The 23122-nt window shown below is 35.1% G+C and overlaps 1 protein-coding gene across 4 annotated transcripts in view; it reads right to left on the reverse strand.

The window, feature by feature from the left end:
- LOC115210959 (glutamate receptor 4) overlaps positions 1-23122 on the reverse strand; it is a 676560-nt gene that overhangs the window by 380605 nt on the left and 272833 nt on the right. For all 4 annotated transcript variants that reach the window (XR_004999835.1, XM_029779782.2, XM_029779772.2 and 1 more), the window contains exon 13: positions 22349-22547. Coding sequence is in view for 3 of the 4 variants with exons in the window: in XM_029779782.2 (XP_029635642.1) it covers positions 22349-22547 (199 nt within the window). In the remaining variant the exon portion in view is untranslated. The remainder of the gene's footprint in view (positions 1-22348; positions 22548-23122) is intronic.

The following is a 23122-nucleotide window of genomic DNA, read 5'->3' on the forward strand; positions in this document are numbered from 1 at the left end:
ATACAATTGTTCGTTTGTTTTCCACCTGCCTTCGTCTTTTGTTTATTTTCATAAAGCTTCCCGTTATATATATATATATATATATATATATATATATATATATATATAATATATATATATATATATATATATGGTATCGACATAAACTGACCTTAGTAATTTATGTTTTACCAATAAATGCACTAAAAGATATATCGAGTGTGTACATGCTACTAAAATGATTTTATTACATGCTGAACCAATAATATCAACAAGATAACTATATTACAGGAGCGACTTGAGTTTATAAATCCGAAAATCAAAGGAAATTGGAAGGGTATAATTAAAAGGATATAGCATAAACATAAGGATTGTTTAGCAATACGACTGGCCATAATATAACCCTACCATGAAGTTTTGTATATCAATCTTATATAACGATTAAGAATCGAACATACTGAATCTATTTTAGATGAAAGCACCAAGAATCCACGCATAAATTTGTTCAATTTTTCTACAGTTTATACCAAATCAGATATATATTGAACGGTGAGATGAAACTCTATAGTGTCATCAGAAGGACAGTTTCTAATCTATGCAAGAAATGGTTATTTATGAAACTATGATGTAATTAAGAATGCCACTGAGATTGTCTGATGGGGCACAATGAAAAGAAACGATCTCAAACGAGCTCTTGGAAAAGTTTTCTAAGTATATAAGTACGATGTAAACTAAAATAAAATTGAAAATGATATGCGAAGTGGCGTGTTGTCTAGATAAGATGTACCAGCGACTATAACTTTAGGATTTACGGCAGAAATAGAAATAATAAAATCTCTCTTCGGACTAATGTTTCCAAGCAAGAAAACTATAGAAATGTAAATATAATGCTCTCGGAGGTCATATCGGAAATTGCAATACGCTTGCACTTACCAAATTCAGAATGCTGTCATACTGTTTCCCATATATCTACATATATTGAACTGAGAATAAGTATATCAGTGCAGCAGTCATATACGAAAACTAAGATCAGGATCCAACAGCTTCTTAAAATATCGATATTGCATAGGCTGTTGACCGGATGACCGGATGATATATAAATCGAAGCATCTTATTATAAACAAGTTAGTAACACGACATATGGCGTTACTTGTGTGGGCATTGCATAATACAAGCAAAATTTTCAATCGAAACGAATTACAAGATAACTTCATCAGATATAATTTCTATAACAGCACAATTTTCCATGAAAATTTTTGAAATATATATAACAACCAGCACATTAAAATAATTTGCCGCATTTCAGTAAGCACGTGATGAGAATATAGTTTGCATATAAGTAAATGGAGAGTAGTTTTTCTTTCTATTTATGAGAAAATAAATTTGTTTTAATGTCGTTCAGTTCACATCAGATTGATGTGGATGGGAAAATAGTGATCTTCAATTTGGCTTAGGTAAAATCTCAAAAGATAATTATAAATAATATTATGTGGAGAATATGGACAACGGAGTAGAAATAGATGTTTAAATTGTCGGAGTTTATGATAATCCTGTATATATACGCTAAATAAATTACTCGTTTCAATGAATACATCAATTTGATAGTAAATAATGATACATAAATGTATCAAACATTGAATATATTGAAAATTATATAGTATATATTGTTGTCCATATTTATATCTTTTATATTTGTTTATTACTTGATTCGGTCACTGAACTGCGGGTACGCGGGTTGACCGCCTTGAAGGACTGGTGGATCGACCCCAGTACTAGTATTTATTACAAGGACAGAAACAAACTAGCCCCGTTTATGAAATGGTAGCTGGTACAAACACAAAAATATACAGATACACTTATATGTGGGTTCATATGAATGTGCGCGTATATACTCACAAACAAATAAATACATTTATATTCACATCTACTCGCTTATATATATATATATATATTATATATATATATATATATATATATAATATATATATATATATATATATATATATATATATATATGCGCGGTCAACCAGACTGAAGCAAGTAAAAAAAAAAAGAAAAGATATAAATGTGGACGACAATGTATAGTATATAATTTTCAATATATTCAATGTTTGATGCACGCATGTGTGTGTATATATGTATATAAAGAGAAAGTTTACGAAAATAAACAAAAGACGCAGGCTGGTGGTGTACAAACAAACAGATGTATTAATATAGCGCTCAGGAATAGAAAATGTATTTTACGTTTCGAGCCTATGCTCTTCTACAGAAGGATACACAAAAAAACAAAGAGAGAAAATATATGTATATTTGTATATATGTATCTATGCATATATATATATATATATATATATATATATATATATATATATATATATATAATATATTATATATATATATATGTTTATATATGTATGTATATATATGTTTATATATGTATATATATATATATATTATATATATACATGCGTGCAAATTTAAAACGTGAAATCAAACAGCGGAGTGATGTTCGGTTATACATATATATATATTCAAATACATTTCCATATTTATATACTTGTATGCATGTATATTTTAACCGTTAGTAAGTTTTATTTCATTTTACATCTCTAAAATTATTATAATTATTTTTTAACAAAGCTTGCTTATGTCGAGTGACATTTCCTAAATTTCTCGATATATTTTTAATGCTAAAGAATTTGGTTAAGTCATTATTTTTTTACACGTTAACTAAATCCTGATTTTGGTTGCTTTTAATACGTAGCTTCAGTTCTTATTGAAATATAAGCATCAGCTTTGTTTTTTTAATATGTGAAAGCATTTCTATATTTCTGTGTTTATACATTTGCTTTTACATATATACATACATACATACATACATACATATATATGTATATATATATATATATATATATATATATATATATATATGCATATGTATAAGTGTGTGTGTGCGCAAGTGAGTGTGTGTTTGTACGTATGTGTATGTATGTACATATATATATATATATATTACATATATGCATGTCATGTATATACACACAACTTATGTGCGTAATGAAAATATACGTATATATATATATATATATATATATATATATATATACATACATATTCACATATATATATTACATATTTGCAAATATAAATATGTGTGGGGTAGTGTACATGTGTGAGCGCCTGTGTGCATGTGTGTATATGCATGCGTATGTAGGTACCTAGTTCCACATGAATATGCATATTTTCTTTTTACTTCTAATTACTATTTCTACATTATCGTACTTTTTACCTTCTCTTGTCACAGGTATATCTCCAGTACCAACTAATATTTATATCTTAAATTTTAAATTTATACAACACCAGGTTGAATTTTTTCAAATAATCGCCTACTTACAACGACTTTATTGATTTCTTACATTTTTTTTTTATTTTTGCTGTAATTTTATTTGTTCGATTAAATTGTGAGGTTAATAACTTGTGTGATTGTCCTGAAATTATTCCCTTGCATGATTCGGTCCTCAGTGTCCACTTCTTTATAAATATACGATTCTACTCGGACGTACATTTTCTTCTAATACAGTAAAACAGTTTCGCATTTCTCCACACTCCTCTCTCTCTCTCTCTGTATATATATATATATATGCCCACACCTGACGCAGATACAAGATAATCATGTAGGGGTAACACAACATGTCAACTGAACGGACACTGTACTACTGGGACCATCGTATAAGTGACAGAGGTAACAGCCGCAGGAGCAATGTGGCAACTGAACGTACGAAAGTATGTGGGAGCAACTGAAGGCCTTTTGCTATAACAAACTCAAATTTCCCTTCAAAATACCGGGGAGACCTAGCACCACATTCCTTGGCAAGCACTACGTTTCGTCTTTGAAAGAAAAAAAAAACACCGAGCACAGTTGAAAGAGAAAGATTCCAGAGAAATGTAAACCGAACTTCAATAGCAGCAGTAATTGCAGGCTGTGCCTGGCTGAGAAAAGAGCGATTTCAAAGAACAACCAGTTACCAGGCATTTACCTGATTGGTAGAAGTGAAATGTTTAATCCCTGCCCACATGAAAGGTAGTACATCCTATCATACCTGCGTGTCCCATCACGAGTACAATCAGCAGTCCCCCAGTTTCAATCCGCCACCATTACCCTGGAGTCCGACAAAGAGTTTGACCAGAGCTTACACTAACGCACCCACATACAAACATACACGCCCCAACACAACCGACGCCAACCAAATAGCACCACAAAATAAAGTCACACACACACATATTGTACTTTTACACACACCACATGCACACATAAAGTCCTCACGAACTTAACCAGTCCAAGAATAAAAGAAAACACACTAACACAAATGTGTATGACCTCACCCCCTTGCAAAGGTTATATAGCTATTATCAGTACACATATTCTATTTCGACACGAACACAAAGCTTAAAGACGCACACATTTCCCCTCAAACAGTTCAAGGTAGCTCATACCGACTTTCAAAATAATCATCCCAGATGCGATATTTCGGTACCAAGGGGCATAACTCTTAAATTAATTCACTGCTTGTTTCCTTTCATCAACAACCGCAAACCGGATATGTCTATTCACCTCCAACAATAGAGAGCGGTCGCCATATTTCATTCCACGTCGGCTATCTCTCAGTGTAGACTTACATAATCTGATTGTTACCAAACACTCCGTTGAAACCCGATGGCTGTAATGGATATGTGATACTGTACACTTCGGATATTATATATATATATATATATATATATATATATATATATATATATAGAGAGAGAGAGAGAGAGAGAGAGATAGATAGATAGATAGATAGATAGATAGATAGATAGATAGATAGATAGATAGATAGATAGATAGATAGATAGATAGATAGATAGATAGATAGATAGATAGATAGATAGATAGATAGATTGATCGATTGATTATTTGATTCGTGAGTACACAGAGAGACGGCTATACATTTTGTGTGGCAATTACAGAGAAAGAGAGAGAGGAGAGAGAGAGAGAGAGAAAGAAAGAGAGCGAGGTAGGGACTGACAGGAACATTAGATTCCAATAAAAATGTCACAACGTAAACTGCTATCTCCTGGAAATAATTTTTGAATTAATACATATACGGTCTGGTGCCATTGTTTGGGCCCATGTTGGCTTCGATTAACAAAGCTTTGATCAAAAGCGTTCATGACATTACTATTTTAGTTGGTCTTCATTTTTTCTTTTTTTGGCTTTTCTTTCTGCGTCCACTACACCTAGACCCACATAATCTAAATGTTTTGTTTTGCAAGATGGAGAGAGATATAGGTGTTATTTCAATCGTGTGCAATGTAAAATCACAAGATAAACGAAATGGCGGAAAGAAAGCCTTGTGTGTCGATTTTGTAGACGAAAACTGAAAGAAGCCCGTCGTATATATGTATATATATATGCGTATGTGTGTTTGTGTGTGTGTGCTTGTCCCCCCAACATCGCTTGACAACCGATACTCGTGTATTTACGTCCCCGTAACTTAGCGATTCAGCAAAGAAGACCGATAGAATAAGTACTAGGCTTACAAAAAGAGTAAATCCTAGGGCCGATTTGTTCGACTAAAGGCGGTGCTCCAGCATAGCCGCAGTCAAATGATTGAAACAAGTAAAAGAGTAAAGAGTAATATGAGTCCAGCCTTTGCTGCAAAAAATGTATGCTATTTAGTTTGTAATATAAAACTAAACAAAATCATTTCTATTTCGTAATATAGCAGTGGCTGTGTGGTAAGTAGCTTTCTTACCAACCACATAGTTCCGGGTTCAGTTTGTTACACTAAAAATCCCTGTAGAAGAGTTACATTGCAGCAATTAACAGTTTATTTCAGCTTTACCGCGTGCTGGGCTCTACTGTAATGAGATCTCGTTGCACCTCGTCATTTCTGAACATGTAAATCTTCGTATTTTACTCGAAAACACTAGGAAGAAAAAAGCAGAAGCAACTAGACTTTTGCTGTTCATTGACATTAATTAAATTGCCAGCAACCATTCAGTGACACGTACTCTGTAAAACTGTACAGTTACCTACGTAACATTCTTAACAGTTCCTTATCAATAGTTTTCAACAAGGCTTCAAAAATGCAACATAGCAAGCAATGGCTGTGTGGTAAGTAGCTTGCTTACCAACCACATGGTTCCGGGTTCAGTCCCACTGCGTGGCACCTTGGGCAAGTGTCTTCTACTATAGTCTCGGGCCGACAAAAGCCTTGTGAGTGGATTTCGTAGAAGGAAACTGAAAGACGCCCGTCGTATATATGTATATATATATAGGCGCAGGAGTGGCTGTGTGGTAAGTAGCTTGTTTACCAACCACATGGTACCAGGTTAGTCCCACTGCGTGGCACCTTGGGCAAGTGTCTTCTACTATAGCCTCGGGCCGACCAAAGCCTTGTGAGTGGATTTGGTAGACAGAAACTGAAAGAAGCCCGTCGTATATATGTATATATATATGCGTATGTGGGTTTGTGTGTCTGTGTTTGTCCCCTTAGCATTGCTTGACAACCGATGCTGGTGTGTTTATGTCCCCGTTACTTAGCGGTTCGGCAAAAGAGACCGATAGAATAAGTACTGGGCTTACAAAAGAATAAGTCCCGGGGTCGAGTTGCTCGATTAAAAGTGGTGCTCCAGCATGGCCACAGTCAAATGACTGAAACAAGTAAAAGAGTAAAAGAGAATATATATATATATATATATATATATATATATATATATATATATGTATGTGTGTGTATATATTTGTGTGTCTGTGTTTGTCCCCCCAACATCGCTTGACAACCGATGGTGGTGTGTTTACGCCCCTGTAACTTAGCGGTTTGGCAAAAAGATACCGATAGAATGAGTCCTAGGGTCGATTTACTCAACTAAAAGCGGTGGTCCTGCATTGCAGCAGTCAAATGACTGAAACAAGTAAAGAGTAGATTATAGAACTGTCAGTGTTACTTTGCAGAATAATTAAATACGCGAAGTTGACAACTATTCTGTATGTATGTATATATGTGAGAGTGTAAGGTTGTATTTGTGCTTTTATGCATATATGTAAGAGAATTAGCAAAAGAAAACAAAGTATTTCACGAGAATCTGTTAGAAAAACACAATCTCACTGTATCAAGATCATGTGATTTCTATAAGTTATAGGCAATAGTAATCCAACGTCTTTCATGTTTAAAGTACTGTTGCTGGTAGCGTTTAAAAGGCATCAAGTAGGATTCATGGTAGATTAACTGGAAGAATACTTCAAAGAGTAGAATATCTCGCTGAAATCTAGCATGTTGAGTTTTGTTTAGGAAGGTTAATCATCGCAAAACCTTCAATTGACATTGACGTTGACATTATTCTCGATTATTCATAAATGGGGAATTAACAACATAACATTACCATTTTTTATATTGAATCATATATATATATATATTGCGGGGAAATGATATATTAACTATGCGTACATGAAAATATATATACATACAGACTGATAGATAAATAGTAATGAACATGTTTCGATCCTTACTGGAAATCGTCAGCAAATAGATCTTCACATGGCAAGACATAAATGTGATCAGTACATATAATCAGAATATTCCCAATATTTTTTGCTTACAAAAACTAGGAACAATCATTAGCACACCAAACGAAATGTCTAAAAGCGTTTCTTTCTCCAGGGTAAGCTTTACCTTTCATCTTAGCGGGATTGATAAAATAATTACCTATTGAGCACTAGGATCGATGAAATCAAGTACTCACTGTCCCTATAATATCAGGTCTTGTACCTAGAGCAGAAAGAATTTTTTTTTTTTCTCCTTCTTTCTTCAAATTTTCTTCCGTTTCTCTTATTATTATTATTATTATTATTATTATTATTATTATTATTATTATTATTATTATTATTATTATATTATTATTATTATTATTATTATTATTATTATTATTATTATTATTTTCTCTTTATCACAGATTGATTTGACGCTCTTGGTGTCGTACAAGCGTAGCGGGCTTACTACCTGCAGCTTACGGTACCATGCTATTTGTTCTTTTCAGCTATCTAATACTTTCTTGATATTTGAGGCCGTGCCGAGGAAGCAAACCTTTTGTAAAAGTTCTACAGAGCACTCTATTCCAATTTCCTTTATATTACTTTTGATGCCTTTGAGACCGTTCTCAAGGACCCAACAATAATTGGCACTGACTTCAGCTTCTTCATTTTCCATAGCAGGGCTATTCCGTACTTAAGAGAGTTGTATCTATCTATCTTTTCGCCTACCTCCTTGACAATTCGTGGGTCAAAGGGGCATGCAACGTCAACTATATAGCATTTGTGGTGCACCTTGTCCACAAGGCCCCTGTTATGCGTTTGCACTTGATCTGTTTGGATTGGGAAATCCCAGAAGATTTTGCTAGTCTCAGATTCTACCACTCTTTGCAATTTGAACTCATACCACGTCTTATTTCTCTCTCTAACCTTCTTGTGATATAGCTCTTCGTATTGCTTCTGCTTCATTTACTGAGAATGCATTTACATTTACACTTTGCTCTACATCTTCACTACCGCCTTTCATTTTTTTCTGTCCTCCCTGGGCACGTTATCTGTTGGTGAAGCATTATTTCTATTTTCTATTTTGTATTTTCCTTTTTATCTCTTCTATCTCCACCTCTGCTAACCACCCTTTTGCTCTTACTGCACCTGTCTGTCGGCTACACGTTGCTCACTTGTTTCGAAGAGTCCTATCTCATTCCATTTTGCTTTCATTCGTTGTCGAAATCCTCTTCTGTTGGGTTCCCTCCTGATCCAGCCTTCAATTACCGTTCGGTTTGCCTCCTTGTCCCACATTCTTCTCTGCCTCTGGCTTTGTTTATAAGCAGTCTGAATGACAACCGGGCCAGCGCTGCTCAACCACAGGTTACCTTCCAGGCGAAAGTCTTTCACGTTTGTTTCCATTGTTTTATCCATTTTTTCCATTGTTTTATACATTTCACTCAATCGACTTATTCCCTCTCCCTGAATTGCTGGCCTTTTGACAAAATTTGAAACCAAAATTACACTCATATATACAAGTAATATAACACATCTAACTCCATGGCACATATATGGCCGCTTGTGCTTCCATTTGTGTTGAATATATTTGGTGTGTCGATCTGTAAGTTTATATTTATTGGTGCCGTGGATATGTAGGACTACATTATCTAACGCTTAAGCGTCCCTTTTTTTTTTTCAAGCTAATAACGTTGTGATTTGCGCAAGATATGGCTGTTATTTCTAAAGCTCACACTATTACATACATCTCAAGTTACTCTGCCAGTCACATCAGTCAGGATCTTTATTTGTGTCGTGCATATATAGTTGATACTGACACCAACTATTTGTCATCACTAAGACTCGATGTTTCAAACCAACCTTCTTCAAAGCAATTCCTTGGCATGATTTTATCACATTTGTAGATTTTTAAAGAGTTTATGTCTCTTTTCAAAATTTACTTCGAAACATAAAATATGAAATCTAAAATAGTCTTAAAATTTCAGTATAGGTTTAAATAAATTTCCTATGATACGGATTATGATATCTCTTAAAAGCGCCACTCAATTGATTTGACTTAACTTAGAGATGCTTACAAATCGATGAACACTCCTAATGAAGCCAGAGTAATCGTGTTTTCTATACATTTCTGTAGAGAACGAAAAACGTTTTAAAAAGTATCAAAGTGTGTATGATTATAAAAAGTATCATCCGCATATTCGAAATAAAAATTTAAAGAAGTGTGAGAGATATTAATCTCTGATTTCATATATTTAAATATTTGATCTCACGAATCACGAAAGTGGTTATTATGCTTTTCTCAATGACGTTCGTTACACATTCTAGAAGCTGTAGAGTAATGTATGGAGCGATCTATGTATATAGCTACCTCTCATCATGTTTCCATATCCCTATTACGTTATGATCATCTTTGAGTATTATCTTCCCATTAAGATTAACTCAGTTTCATTAAAGTACTGAGCATGTTTAAATCAAGGTTATATTACGAACCCACCGAATCACTTTGTGAAATGAAATGGTTTCGACTGATGGTTGAAGCTATCGTTTTAGCTATGCTGATATATACAAAATTATTGCTGTATTATACACAATACTCCAAAGCTGAGTATACCTACGCCCATTTACTTCCGTCGGAAAATGATATTACATATATAATAATACTCTTTTACTCTCTCTTTTACTCTTTTACTTGTTTCAGTCATTTGACTGCGGCCATGCTGGAGCACCGCCTTTAGTCGAGCAAATCGACCCCAGGACTTATTCTTTGTAAGCCTAGTTGACGAACTGCGAAATTACGAGGATGTAAACACACCAGCATCGGTTGTCAAGCGATGTTTGGAGGACAAACACAGACATGCAAACACACACACACACATATATATATATACATATGTACAACAGACTTCTTTCAGTTTCCGTCTACCAAATCTACACACAAGGCTTTCGTCGCCCCGAGGCTAAAGTCAAAGAGACTTGCTCAAGGTGCCATGCAACGTTATTGATATTTTAGGGCAGTGAATTTTCAAAATCGATAGAGTGGCGAATAGAAGACTTAATATTTCCTTATTTCGCTTCACATTCTGAATTTAAATTCCACTCAGATTAGTATTCACGTTCATTCTTCCGAAGTCGAAAAAGTAAAATACCAACCAAGAGCTGGTGGCGATTTAACAGATTCATGTATTCTTTTAAATTTGCGGCTCTGTATTTATATTAGAAAGTACAGTCGTAGTGGAATAGCAGAATTGCCTAAACATCGGTATTGTATTTCTTCCACTTATTCAGATTCTAAGCTCAAAAACCCACCCAGGTCAATTTTTGCCTTTCATTCTTTCAGAACAATAAAATAAATTACCAACCAAGTAAAAGGGTACTGTTGGCAAAACACTCCTTAAAATTCAAATCTTCTATCTATTTTAAAAACAACTATGTGATAAAACGTTTTGAAATCAGTAGAGTAACGAACGACTTGGCTCTTTATGTACAGAGTTGAAATTGTGTTGGGGTAGGTTCTTCTTTTCGTCTTTCTGAAGTTGATAACATAGAATACCACTATGTTACATAGAATACCACTAAGGTCAATTTAAGAAACTAAAATCCTTCTCCCAAATTTTAGAAATTGCGTTTATGTTAGAGAGATATACGCGTGCTGGATTGATAGAATCGTTAAAGTCGGAGAAAATTCTTTACTGCATTTTACCCGACACTTTATGATCTAAGTTCAAATAATTCTTTCTACTATAAGCACAAGGTCTGAAATTTGGGGAGAGGACTAGTCGATTAAATTGACCCCAGGGTTTCACTGGTACTTAATTTATCGACCCCGAAAAGATAACAGGTAATGTCGACCTCGGAGGATTTTGAACTTAGAACGAAGCCGCAGACGAAATATATCTAAGTTCAAATAATACCAAGATCAATATTAACTTCCATTCATTCCTGGGTTGATAAAATAAAGTACACGCCATCTAATGGTGTCGTTTATTCTATTAACCCCTCACACCAATCCTTTAGGTCAGTTAACTATTTTAGAAACTATTATGAAAGGCGGCATATACCGGCCGAATCACCAAAGCATCGGAGATATATATTCCCACTCTTTACGTTCTCTCTTCAAATCGCACCGATATTAACTTTGAAATTCGTCTCCTCGAAGTCGATCAAATATTGTTCTATTGAAGTAATGGTATCGATATGATTGACTAATCTGCCTTCCCCTCAAAATTGCTGATCTCGTGCCTAAATCAAAATGTTGTAGCAACAATAGTGGTGTTAGTAGTAGTAGTAGTAGTAGTAGTAGTAGTAGTAGTAGTAGTAATAGAAGCAGCAGCAGCAGCTGCACCGTTGCCGATTTATATAGCATTATTAATGTTAAGGTACAGCTGGAAGAGTCCTCCCATTGAAAATCAGAAAGAAAATATTTATTTTAAGCTGTTTGCTTCCTGTCTCTTCTAAACTATTTTCTTCCATTTGTTCTTTCAAATAATTCACTTGTAGGATAATTACTTCCTCCTTCTGATATATAATTTGAATATTTTCTTCTCCACGACGAATATATTTCCAGCATTTGTCAATGTTCGTAGCAAATAACTGGCTTGCTTCGGGTATCTTATTTAGGATATTCCGTGGAGAATTGAAACTGTCAATGTAGCAAAGCCAATCTAATTCCTTATATGAATAATTAATCAGTTTATACGGTGTATAAGATAAGGAAATGTATTCTTGTCTGCTTTGCGAGACTGCTAAAATTGTTAGAGAAACGGACTGTTCTTCAGCGGTTGGAAGAAAAATCGATCTTGCCAGAATTTCTGGTGCCTAATGCAATGATATTTTTAAAGATGACTCATAAATATAGTATATAAAAACAAGTTCTGTTGTAGCTAGGGTACTTTGTTGCAATACTTTTTATAAGACATATATGTCCTAATTACAGATATTTGACATTTGGGCATAGATGTAAAATTGTAAATAACACATGCAATTTAGAAGGGGAAATTCAGTGGGGAAATGATATAAAATCGAGTTTGAGGAAGGCAAGATTCATGTGAAATTACTCTTTCAATGACAATTAAGAAAAAATTTTATGAAATTATTGCATTCATTTTGGAGATATTTAAAGCCAAGTTCACTGTTAGAGGTCAATATGTTGATATGAAGATTGACTATTCCTGTAGGAATCTAAGGAATAATATAAAAATTTAAATGCATCTTACTTCCATAATGCGGGGCATTGAATGTACAATATTGATCTCTAACGTAGGCACAAGACCACATCTATTAAGGTAAAGTATTGTTGATGGAAACATCTCCAGTATTTAATTGCTTCTTATTTTATCAGTCACGCGGAAGAATGAAAAGCAATGTCAGCTTCTGTTGCCTTTGAATTCACAATATAAAGAGAATTCATTTTACCCGAATTTCTGCTGATCATGTCATACACTGCACTTGAATGTAAAATATCGGTTTGACTTTTGCCACAAATGGAGAAATAATAACGTTATTATTCTATCTTCCTCCCACTGGAATTTGTACAATCGCAAAATTCGTTTCATTCTGAATTAACTGTGTCAAGGTAAATATTTCAGCGAAGCTACCATTCTTCATTACGGTACAGTAATTCATGGAAAATATTTTGAAAAGTATTAGGCCATATATTGTTACTGGCATTGTTTCTATTTAAGCCCTGATCAGGGACGTGAATTGGCAGAAAGTTTAGTTATTTCTTAGATATTTTTCCGCCTCTTTACGAGTTGAGTTCAAATCCCATCCCGGTTAACTCTGTCCTTCACTCTTCCGATTACAATACAATAAAGCACTAGCTGTGCGTGGGGTAAGTATCTTAAAATTCCCTGCCTTTGTCTAAATTAGGAATAATTATTTAACCCCATATCAGCCCCATTTAAACAGAACTGTGCTTGGACGTATTTTTAACGTGAACATCTTTTGCCTTTTTTTTTTTTGTATTTCTAAAATCTTGTATTTCTATAATTTCATTATTTGATACGACCGTACCTTTTGTGTGTTATTTTGAAGAAATTTGATTCTTAATTCTATCATGACAAAGAACCACATACTGGTTCCATCGTTGGAATTCACAAAAGCGAATTATCAGCGGGAACGTTGTGTAGAATCGACTGAAGCGATCGTACTACAATATCTGATGCCTACCTATCTTAAACTCGAGTGAAAAGTGAAAGTTTGTCCTACTAGAATTCCTACTGAGAAATTTATGTGAGCAAAACTACGCATGTGATGCAGGCTCACCGTTAAAATTCTTCTTTTCCGGTATCAACTATTACCGCATATCTCTTTATAAAACGTACCACATTCGTAAGAGATAGAATTTAACTGATTAAAGCGTTTCCTGAGTCTAACTCAGTGAAAAATGTCTACCTTGAGAGGAGGAATGGCGGAGTCATCTTCAGTGTGTTGAGATATCATAAATTAGACACCTAACATAAACAGTTTGTTTGCTGAATAACGTTTTCACATTTCTGTTTTGCTTGTGTAGCTGTAACCGCAAAAGTTATGTGTAACTTAATAATATTGAAGATTACATAATGTACGTCAGTTTTTAATTCATATCTAATTACCTTTAATTTGGATTTATATTTAAAGATGTCACGTAAAAAGTATAAATTATTCACTACGAAGCATTACTCTGTTAAAAAGAAAATATATTCCATTTTTACAAGGATTAAAATATTCGAAAGTAATTTTAAATAAGTGACTTGCTGTCTATTTAATCCGAAGAGTTTATGTTAATTTAACTATAACGAAGTTCATTATACAACACATAATGATTCTTTATTTCCATTTAGAAACGTCACTTTGGTTAGGGCTGATTTGATATTCAAACGAGCATCTAGGACTTCAGGACTGAAGTAGCCGTTACATTTAGATACCAATTTATTTCTTTTTTATAATTTAAGCTTCAATTTTATGGTAATTACAGTATCGTATTTGTATGAAAATTTAATCACAGATATATTTTTGATCGACGCTTGCATTATTTTACTGTAGACGGTATTTTTGCTGAATCATATCTCTTTGCACTGAATACGTGTCTATATATAAATTAGTACATTCTCTTTTCGCAGATGCCCAGCGTACATTAAATTTTTCTTTCACTGTTATATATGCTCTGAACTTCATCGAGCAACGGTAAAGTATTTGCAACCCAAAATTTACCCCTCCCTTGACGAAAGAAAACATTGTTTTCAGCGATATGGGAAACTGTCATATAGTACTGCTATGGGAAATGTTGTGTTAATATCCTAGATTTAAGATCACACAGCTTATTAATGGGAACAGCAGTTTTTAATCGGCTTAATCCTAACAAACAGCTCCCGTTTTCCTTCCATGGTTGGGAGGGTTGACTTGAGAAAGGAGGACGCCCAAAACCGGGCAAGATGACGAGATGGTGTGAGGGCGGTTGCTACGGCATTGAGGTAGATAAGCCACCATCATTAACGGGAAGAAAACCCGAATTCAAAATGATGGATGATGATGATGAATATTGACTGATCGTCACGGATCAGGATAATGCTAATTTTCTCAGTTACTTTGCTTTCAGAACTAATTTTTTTCTAATTAGGACTAACTGAACGTTACTATCATGTAGGTTACGGAGCCAATTTAACGAGCATTTTTTACCATCTCAAATTAGTCCTTTCTCCAAAGCTTATGCTTTGGCAGGTTGATAGATTTCTGCATATATTAATCGATCATTATGTTACTAGTTCAAAATCGAAATGCATAAATAAGGAAAGTATATAATTTACACTAGGAATTCGAAACTCACTGTGCTGAGCACAGGCGTAGCTAGTGGGGCCGGTAGGGGCGGTACCTTTGGCGATACTTTTGGGTTTGCTGTTGACAATATGTGTTTTTTATGGGTCCTAGGAAATGGAAGGGCCGCCCAGGGCGGCACACACTCTTACTACGCGAGTGCTGTGCTCCATCGTATTCGATCTCGTCCCTGTAAATTACTGGACTCATTATCGATATCATTTTTGTTTCAATGACTACCTCTCTCTGTCTCCCCCCTCTCTCTCTCTCTCTCCCTCTCAATCACACTTTCACTGTCCTCACTCTCCCCTTTATCTTATTTTTCCTTCTCTTGTTCCTTTATTCGCTTGTTCCATCTTTACAAAACTAGCTTTTACTTAATGCAAGTGAAATTATACGGGTACTATATAATATATATATATATATATATATATATATAGATAGATAGATACTACCTGTTTACCAGTGATATTTATATGATATATATTTATATATGTATGTATATATGTATGTATCCTTGTTTTCCAAAAATTTCCTATTTTACTCACGTAAGAAGCTATTGTTTCGAATATTCTAATATATTTCCCCTAATTTGCCGGAAAACAAGGAGGAAATTGATAGACCGCAATTTCAGCACTCCCTCACATTCCTCCGCATACGCCACGTCCTAACCTAAACCTGTCGAATTTCGATCTGCTTGTTAAGAAAGTAATCAGTTGAGTGAAAGCTATCAAGCGGAGATTGGAAATTTTACGATGCGGATGAAGAATTAGAAAATAAATTGTCAAACATGAGAAAAAAAAAAATTAAATATTCGAAGAATAAAAGGAAGGAAAATAAAATGGAGAATTGAGCAAGAAAGTAGAAATTTAGTTCAGACATTTTTTTTTTTTTTAATGTGAGAGCGAAATGGAGATGTAGTGAAGATGATGATGATGATGATCATGATCATGATGATGATCATGATCATGATCATGATCATGACGGCGACGATGGTAACAATGATGATTGTTAAAGATGATGGTGATGATGATGATGGTGGTGTCGATGGTGGTTTCGATGGTGGTGGTGACGACGGTGACGACGAGGACAATGATATTACAGGTAAAAGAATAAAAATAGTGATTACAACTCAACCACCACCACCGACAACAACAGCAACAACAACACCAACACTGGCAACAATAACAACAACAACAACAACGATATCAATAATAACAACGATAACAAGGACGTAATGAATGAAAATAACAACAAGCAAGATTAAAACGAAATAGAAAATGTAAGACGAGGGGGAAAATAAAAAAAGGGGGGCAAATGGAAGAATCTAAAAGTAAAAACAAAAAGCACAATAAACAGGTAGAATAATAAAATGAATGACAACCACCTACAAGAGCAATAGATAATCGTTGAAACTCAACGAAAATTGAGATTTTCATACTAGAATTGGTAATTTTTGATATGATCCATCAAAAGTCATTGGCTCTACCATAAAACTGAAATCCTTCTAATGCTGCAGCTACTACTACTACTAATAATACTACTACTACTACTGCTGCTGCTGCTGTTCCTACTACTACTACTGCTGCTGCTGCTGTTCCTACTACTACTAGTACTACTACCATCACTGCTGCCCCTCCTCCTACTACTACTACTACTTGCACTACTACTAATACCGCTGCTACTACTAGTAGTAGTAGTAATGGTGGTGATGGTGGTGGTACAATAAAACTGAAATCCTTCAACTGCTGCAGCTACAACTACTACTACCACTACTGCTGCTGTTCCGACTACTAGTACTACTACCACTACTACTGCTGCTCCTCTTCCTACTACTACTAACTACTACTACTACTAGTAGTAGTAGTGGTGATGGTGGTGGTACAGTAAAACTGAAATCCTTCTACTGCTGCAGCTACTACTACTACTACCACTACTGCTGCTGTTCCGACTACTACTAGTACTACTACCACTACTGCTGCTGCTTCTCCTACTACTACTACTACTGCTGCTGCTGCTGTGGTTCTGACTACTAGTACTACTATCACTACTACTGCTGCTCCTCTTCCTACTACTACTACTACTACTGCTGCTGCTGCTGCTGCTGTTCCGACTACTAGTACTACTATCACTACTACTGCTGCTCCTCTTCCTACTACTGCTACTACTGCTGCTGCTGCTGCTACTACTACTACTACTAGTATTAGTAGTAGTAGTAGTGGTGATGGTGGTGGTGGTACAGTAAAACTGAAATCCTTCTACTGCTGCAGCTACTACTACTACCACTACCTATACTGCTGCTGTTCCGACTACTACTAGTACTACTACCACTACTGCTGCTGCTTTTCCTACTACTACTACTTGTACTACAGCTACTGCTGCTGCTGCTACTAGTAGTAGTAGTGGTGGTGGTGCTGGTGGTGATGGCGTTTGATAGAAATGACATTCGCTTAACTCCTCAAGGAATTCAGCTTTCCGGAATAAATGTGGACGAGAGAGTCTTCTTTTAAATGTTACAAGAATTAAATGTTCTTCACAGAATAATTTAAGTTTCATACTAAACAGGCAGTCAGAGAGATAAGCAGTCAAAGAGACAAACAGACTGACAAACAGGTTGGCAGACAGGCTGACAGCCAGACAAACAGGACAAAGAGACAGAGAGATAAGCAGTCAAAGAGAAGAAATTGGTTATTCCAACACATCCTCTAACTCCGACGCCACCACCATCACCACCACCACCTCCACTTTCTCCTCCTCATCATTCATATTCGTCTTTATTCTTATTCTCAGTCTCACTCTCTCTCTCCCCTTCTCTCCCTTTCTCTCTTACTTCTCTCTCCCTATTCCTCCACTTCGAACATTGCCAACTCCACACCCAATATTGTAATCCTCGCCGCCGCCATCAACGCCAACAACTCTACTTACACACAGCACCTTTTACACCTTAAAGACTGACAGACAGACAGACAAACAGGTAGGCAGACAGACAGAAAGACAGATAGATAGATAAATAAGTGAGAGACCGACGCTCAAACAGACTGATAGATTTGAATATATTGTCAAGATTAATTAAATGTATTTCAGTATTTTCTTCCTATTGTTAATTAATTAACCATTGAAAGATGGCGAAGTACCCATGAACTTTGTACGTCTTCCTGAATCAGGGTGATTAATGCCGTTGCTAATCAGTTTGGTTATATACATGTTGGAGATTTGCTTATAAAACGTGGGCACTAAGTAACACTGGAACGTTGCAGTGTTAGGAAGTAGACGATCTATTATGTGAACAATAAGACAGTTGTACTGAATCGGCTTTGATGTAGCGTGATGTTCTCTATTGCAGAAATGATGATGACTTTGCGGCAATGATAGAAGAAACGGAGAGAAAAGTTACCCCATATCTGTAAGCCAGTTACTGGGTGTAATGTTAAGTGAATCTTTGCCAATAAACTTAGATAAGCTTAGATATGTTTTGGCCAAAATTGGCCAAGGCTATATCGAACTTTAGAGTTGTATATGATAGAATTTGTTAAGTCATATTTAAGTGGAGTTTTGTGAAACTTCTAAAGGAGGAAACTGTTCGATAACGTGCTTTCGTAGAAAATTAGGAGCTGATAAGTGTTGAAATATTTACTGATTCATAATGAAGAATCTAGCCTTTGAGCTCTAGTTGCGTATTTGATGCTGGTATACAATATACATAAAGTCTTGCATGTGTTAAATGTTCCTGTGCCAACATGTGAATTTATCAGATTTGTTTTAAGGTCTAGAAATTCTTGCGATATTTATCTTTTCTTTACTTCACTCTCTCTCCTCGTACACACACGCACACACACACTCACACATATACATATGTATTTACATTATGTATGTGTGTATGTCTGTATACATGTATATATATTTATATATATTTATATATATATATATATATATATATATATTATATATATATATATATATATATATATATATTTATATTTATATATATATATATCTGTGATGTATGTATACATATATAGATCTGTGAGTGTATGTATGTATGAGTATATGTGTGTATATATGTATTATGTATTATGTATCTAGTTATGTATCTATGTATGCATGTATGTGCGTTTATGTATATGTACGCCGCAAATAGATTATATGTATGTTATGATTAATTACAATCTAATATGTTAACTATAATAATTCCTATTACTAATTCTTAACAAAACAAGAACTATCCATACAGTCATAAGCAATCCGTAGATGTTATACTCATTCGTTGTTATAGTTGCTATTGATCCCTTTGCCAGCCCCATTTACGTAAGTCTCTGATCAATACCCTCTCTTTGTTTGCTAGATAGAGCACAGTAAGTTATATCCTAATGTTTTGCTGTTGCTTTTTAAGACAAAATGAGGTGATTTAGAATTTAAAGTCATACCCTGGTCACTGTCCTTTCATCATATTTCCGGACACAATTTTATTTACTTCAAATTCTCTTCCACTTCTGGAAAAGCTAAGCTCTTCTTTACTACGACCGTGAACGTAAAATCGTTGTTCGCACTTATCTCTAATGAAAACTACCTCTTACACAAAAGATTTTATTCATGATCATATCACGCGTGAACCAAATCACACTACACGGATCTTTTCTATTCTGAAGCCAGGACCACAGATCTTTCTACTTAACTAAATAATCTGAAACTTCGTATGCTGATAGAGTCTAGCAAAACAAGACACAGGTTGGAACTAGTTTATTTGAGAAAAATCTATTTTATGACTTTAATCGTAGATTAAAACTGCGAATTTTAACCAATCAGATTGTTTATTTTCATGTGTAAAACTTGACTGCATTCTATTAGTGTGACGTAGAAAGCGCTTTTGTGACGTACTAACGTTCGGAAAACTGTAAACAAACACGGCAGACGAAATACGGCTACGCATTTCGCCCGGCGTGCTAACGTTTCTGCCAGCTCTTTGCTTTTTTAATATTAAATTTCGGCGAAGTTTCGCTTGTCGTAGCACAAGTTTTCCGTCGATTTCCGTAAAAAACTTTTATTTTTTTACATAAGTAATGAGAGCGAAAGAGACTAAGAGGAAGAGATTTTATGACGAGGGAAGTTTGTCTTTGAAGTTACCGTCTAGGGGAAGCATTGATGTACATGTGTGTGTGTGTGTGTGTTTGATGGGGTGTGGGAGACAGTATGTTGTGTAAGTGAAGTGCTTCTGTTAGTGTGTGTGAAGAGACAGAGAGAGTAATGTGTGAAAGAGAGAGATAACTGAAATTGTTTACTCGGTGTATGTGTATATGTATGTCTGCATGTATGTGTGTGTGTGTATGTATCTATGTATGTATGGCCGATTCATCGTAATTACGATGAATCGGCCATACATACATACACACACACACATACATACACACACATACTTACACATACATACACACACACATACATGCAGACATACATATACACATACACCGAGTAAAAAATTTCAGTTATCTCTCTCTTTCACACATTACTCTCTCTGTCTCTTCACACACACTAACAGAAGCACTTCACTTACACAACATACTGTCTCCCACACCCCATCAAACACACACACACACACACACATGTACATCAATGCTTCCCCTAGACGGTAACTTCAAAGACAAACTTTTGTTATTAGAAGGTGGCTGACTATAGCTTGTTTACATTTAAGATGTCTAATACGTCACGAAATTGGTGGTCGAGACGGAGTAAATAAAATAAAGCCGAATGACGGAATATCATTGGTTAAAATTCTAATTATTAAACAACGTTAAACTTAGAAGTTACAATTCCGTTTTCATTCTGGTTTACAATTAAGTTTACTTTTGACACATTCTACCAGTATACGAAGTTTCAAATTGTTTGGTTCAGTAGGAAAAATTTGAAAAAACTGGCTTCAGAATAGAAAAGATCCCACTACACTTGTCCGACTCCCTGAATTCGACTTAAACTGTTTCTCCTTTCCAAGAGATGTTTACTTAGAATTTCGTGGACTAGCTATGAACACTAAGAAAGTTTCCAGTTATACCAACTTGTTAGTGGCCCACATTGTTGCGTGGGCTTTATGGCCTGTACATTGATGGCTACGTGGGACCACTACATTCAACAAAAATCAACTCTCTTTTCATATCCTTTATGAACAATGTCCATCCGATATTTTAATTCATCTTCACTATATCTGATATTGCCATTACGTACCCGGACATTTCTCTCGCTGTAAACAATATCCACCTCTCCGTATTAGTTTCCTACAAATCTACTTCGATTTCCCCTCATCTTATCGCATTCACACTAAATTTGCACACACACCTCATAATTATTTCTTCTTTACCGTCACTGTTGTAAACGTCCCCTATCCCTTTCATCACCCCACGTCCAATTACATTCACTGTCCTCTCCCTTTCTTCTAGTTTTCACTCTTCTTTCTTTCTTTTACTTGTTTCAGTCATTTGACCGCCTTTAGTCGAGCAAAGCGACACCAGGACTTACACTTTGTAAGCCTAGTACTTATTCTATCGGTCTCTTTTGCCGAACCGCTAAGTTACGGGGACGTAAACAAACCAGCATCGGTTGTCAAGCGATGTTGGGGGGACAAACACAGAAACACAAACACACACACATATATATATACATATACCTTTATACGACGGGCTTCTTTCAGTTTCCATCAACCAAATCCACTCACAAGTCTTTGGTCGGCTCGATACTATAGTAGAAGATACTTTCCCAAAGTGCCACGCAGTGGGACTGAACCCGGAACCATGTGGTTCGTAAGCAAGCTCCCCAATATCAGCTTCAATTATTTTCTTTCTTAATGTGTAGCATTTAATGAAACGCTGGACTTTCACTCCTCGCTACAAGCTAACTCATTTTAGTTATTTTATCTTAGAACTTGTAATCATTATTTCACCTTATCAAAACTCACAGGAACTGGTGAATAAATAAATATTTCTTGCGAGCTTTATAAAAAAAAGTAAGAAAGAAACTTACCTGGAAAAATTCTTCTGTTGAGCCAGATTTGATTGTCCCATACTGAATTTTTTTCTGTTCGACCAAATCTTTGGCAGAATTAATTGGAGGAAGAAGTCGCTCAATGGTGAGGAAAGCCGCTAAATTAGCGGTGTAAGATGAAATAATGATCAATGTAAAAAACCACCATCCAGTACCGACTATCCGCCCGGATATGGACCTGAAAGTATAATAAATAGAAAACAAAATATTAAAACCTAGTTAGCTGAATATCAGCTATCAGTAATTTTCTTTTTACCTGATAGTAAAGTTCATACTTGTCAAGTTAACTTCAGTATGATGATCAAAGAATTGGTTGAAGCAAATTATATCGTGACTAGTTTCCGAATATATTACAAAATACCTTGAGGTAACAATACCTTACTTGTAGACTTACAGTTCTTTGTATACTGCTTACACTATATACGTTTGCATAGACACACACAGACAGACACACTCATGCATGCACGCACATACAGGTATACATACACACAGAAGGAAACACACACACACACATACATATATATATATATATATATATATATATATATATATATATTATATATATATATATATATATATATATATATGTAAACGTTAAAAAAACACAAACTGGGACAAGAACGTGAAACATTTTGAAGACGACAAAAGAACACACAGACGGGACTTTCGAAGCTCTCAGTCATCAGTCAAGAACCAGATCATCTTCGCAATTTCGGCTGATTAATCTTGAGATTGCTCCAATCTGGGCAGCCC

This window comes from Octopus sinensis, linkage group LG1 (genome assembly GCF_006345805.1).
Source record: "Octopus sinensis linkage group LG1, ASM634580v1, whole genome shotgun sequence".
Taxonomy (NCBI): Eukaryota; Metazoa; Mollusca; class Cephalopoda; order Octopoda; family Octopodidae; genus Octopus; species Octopus sinensis.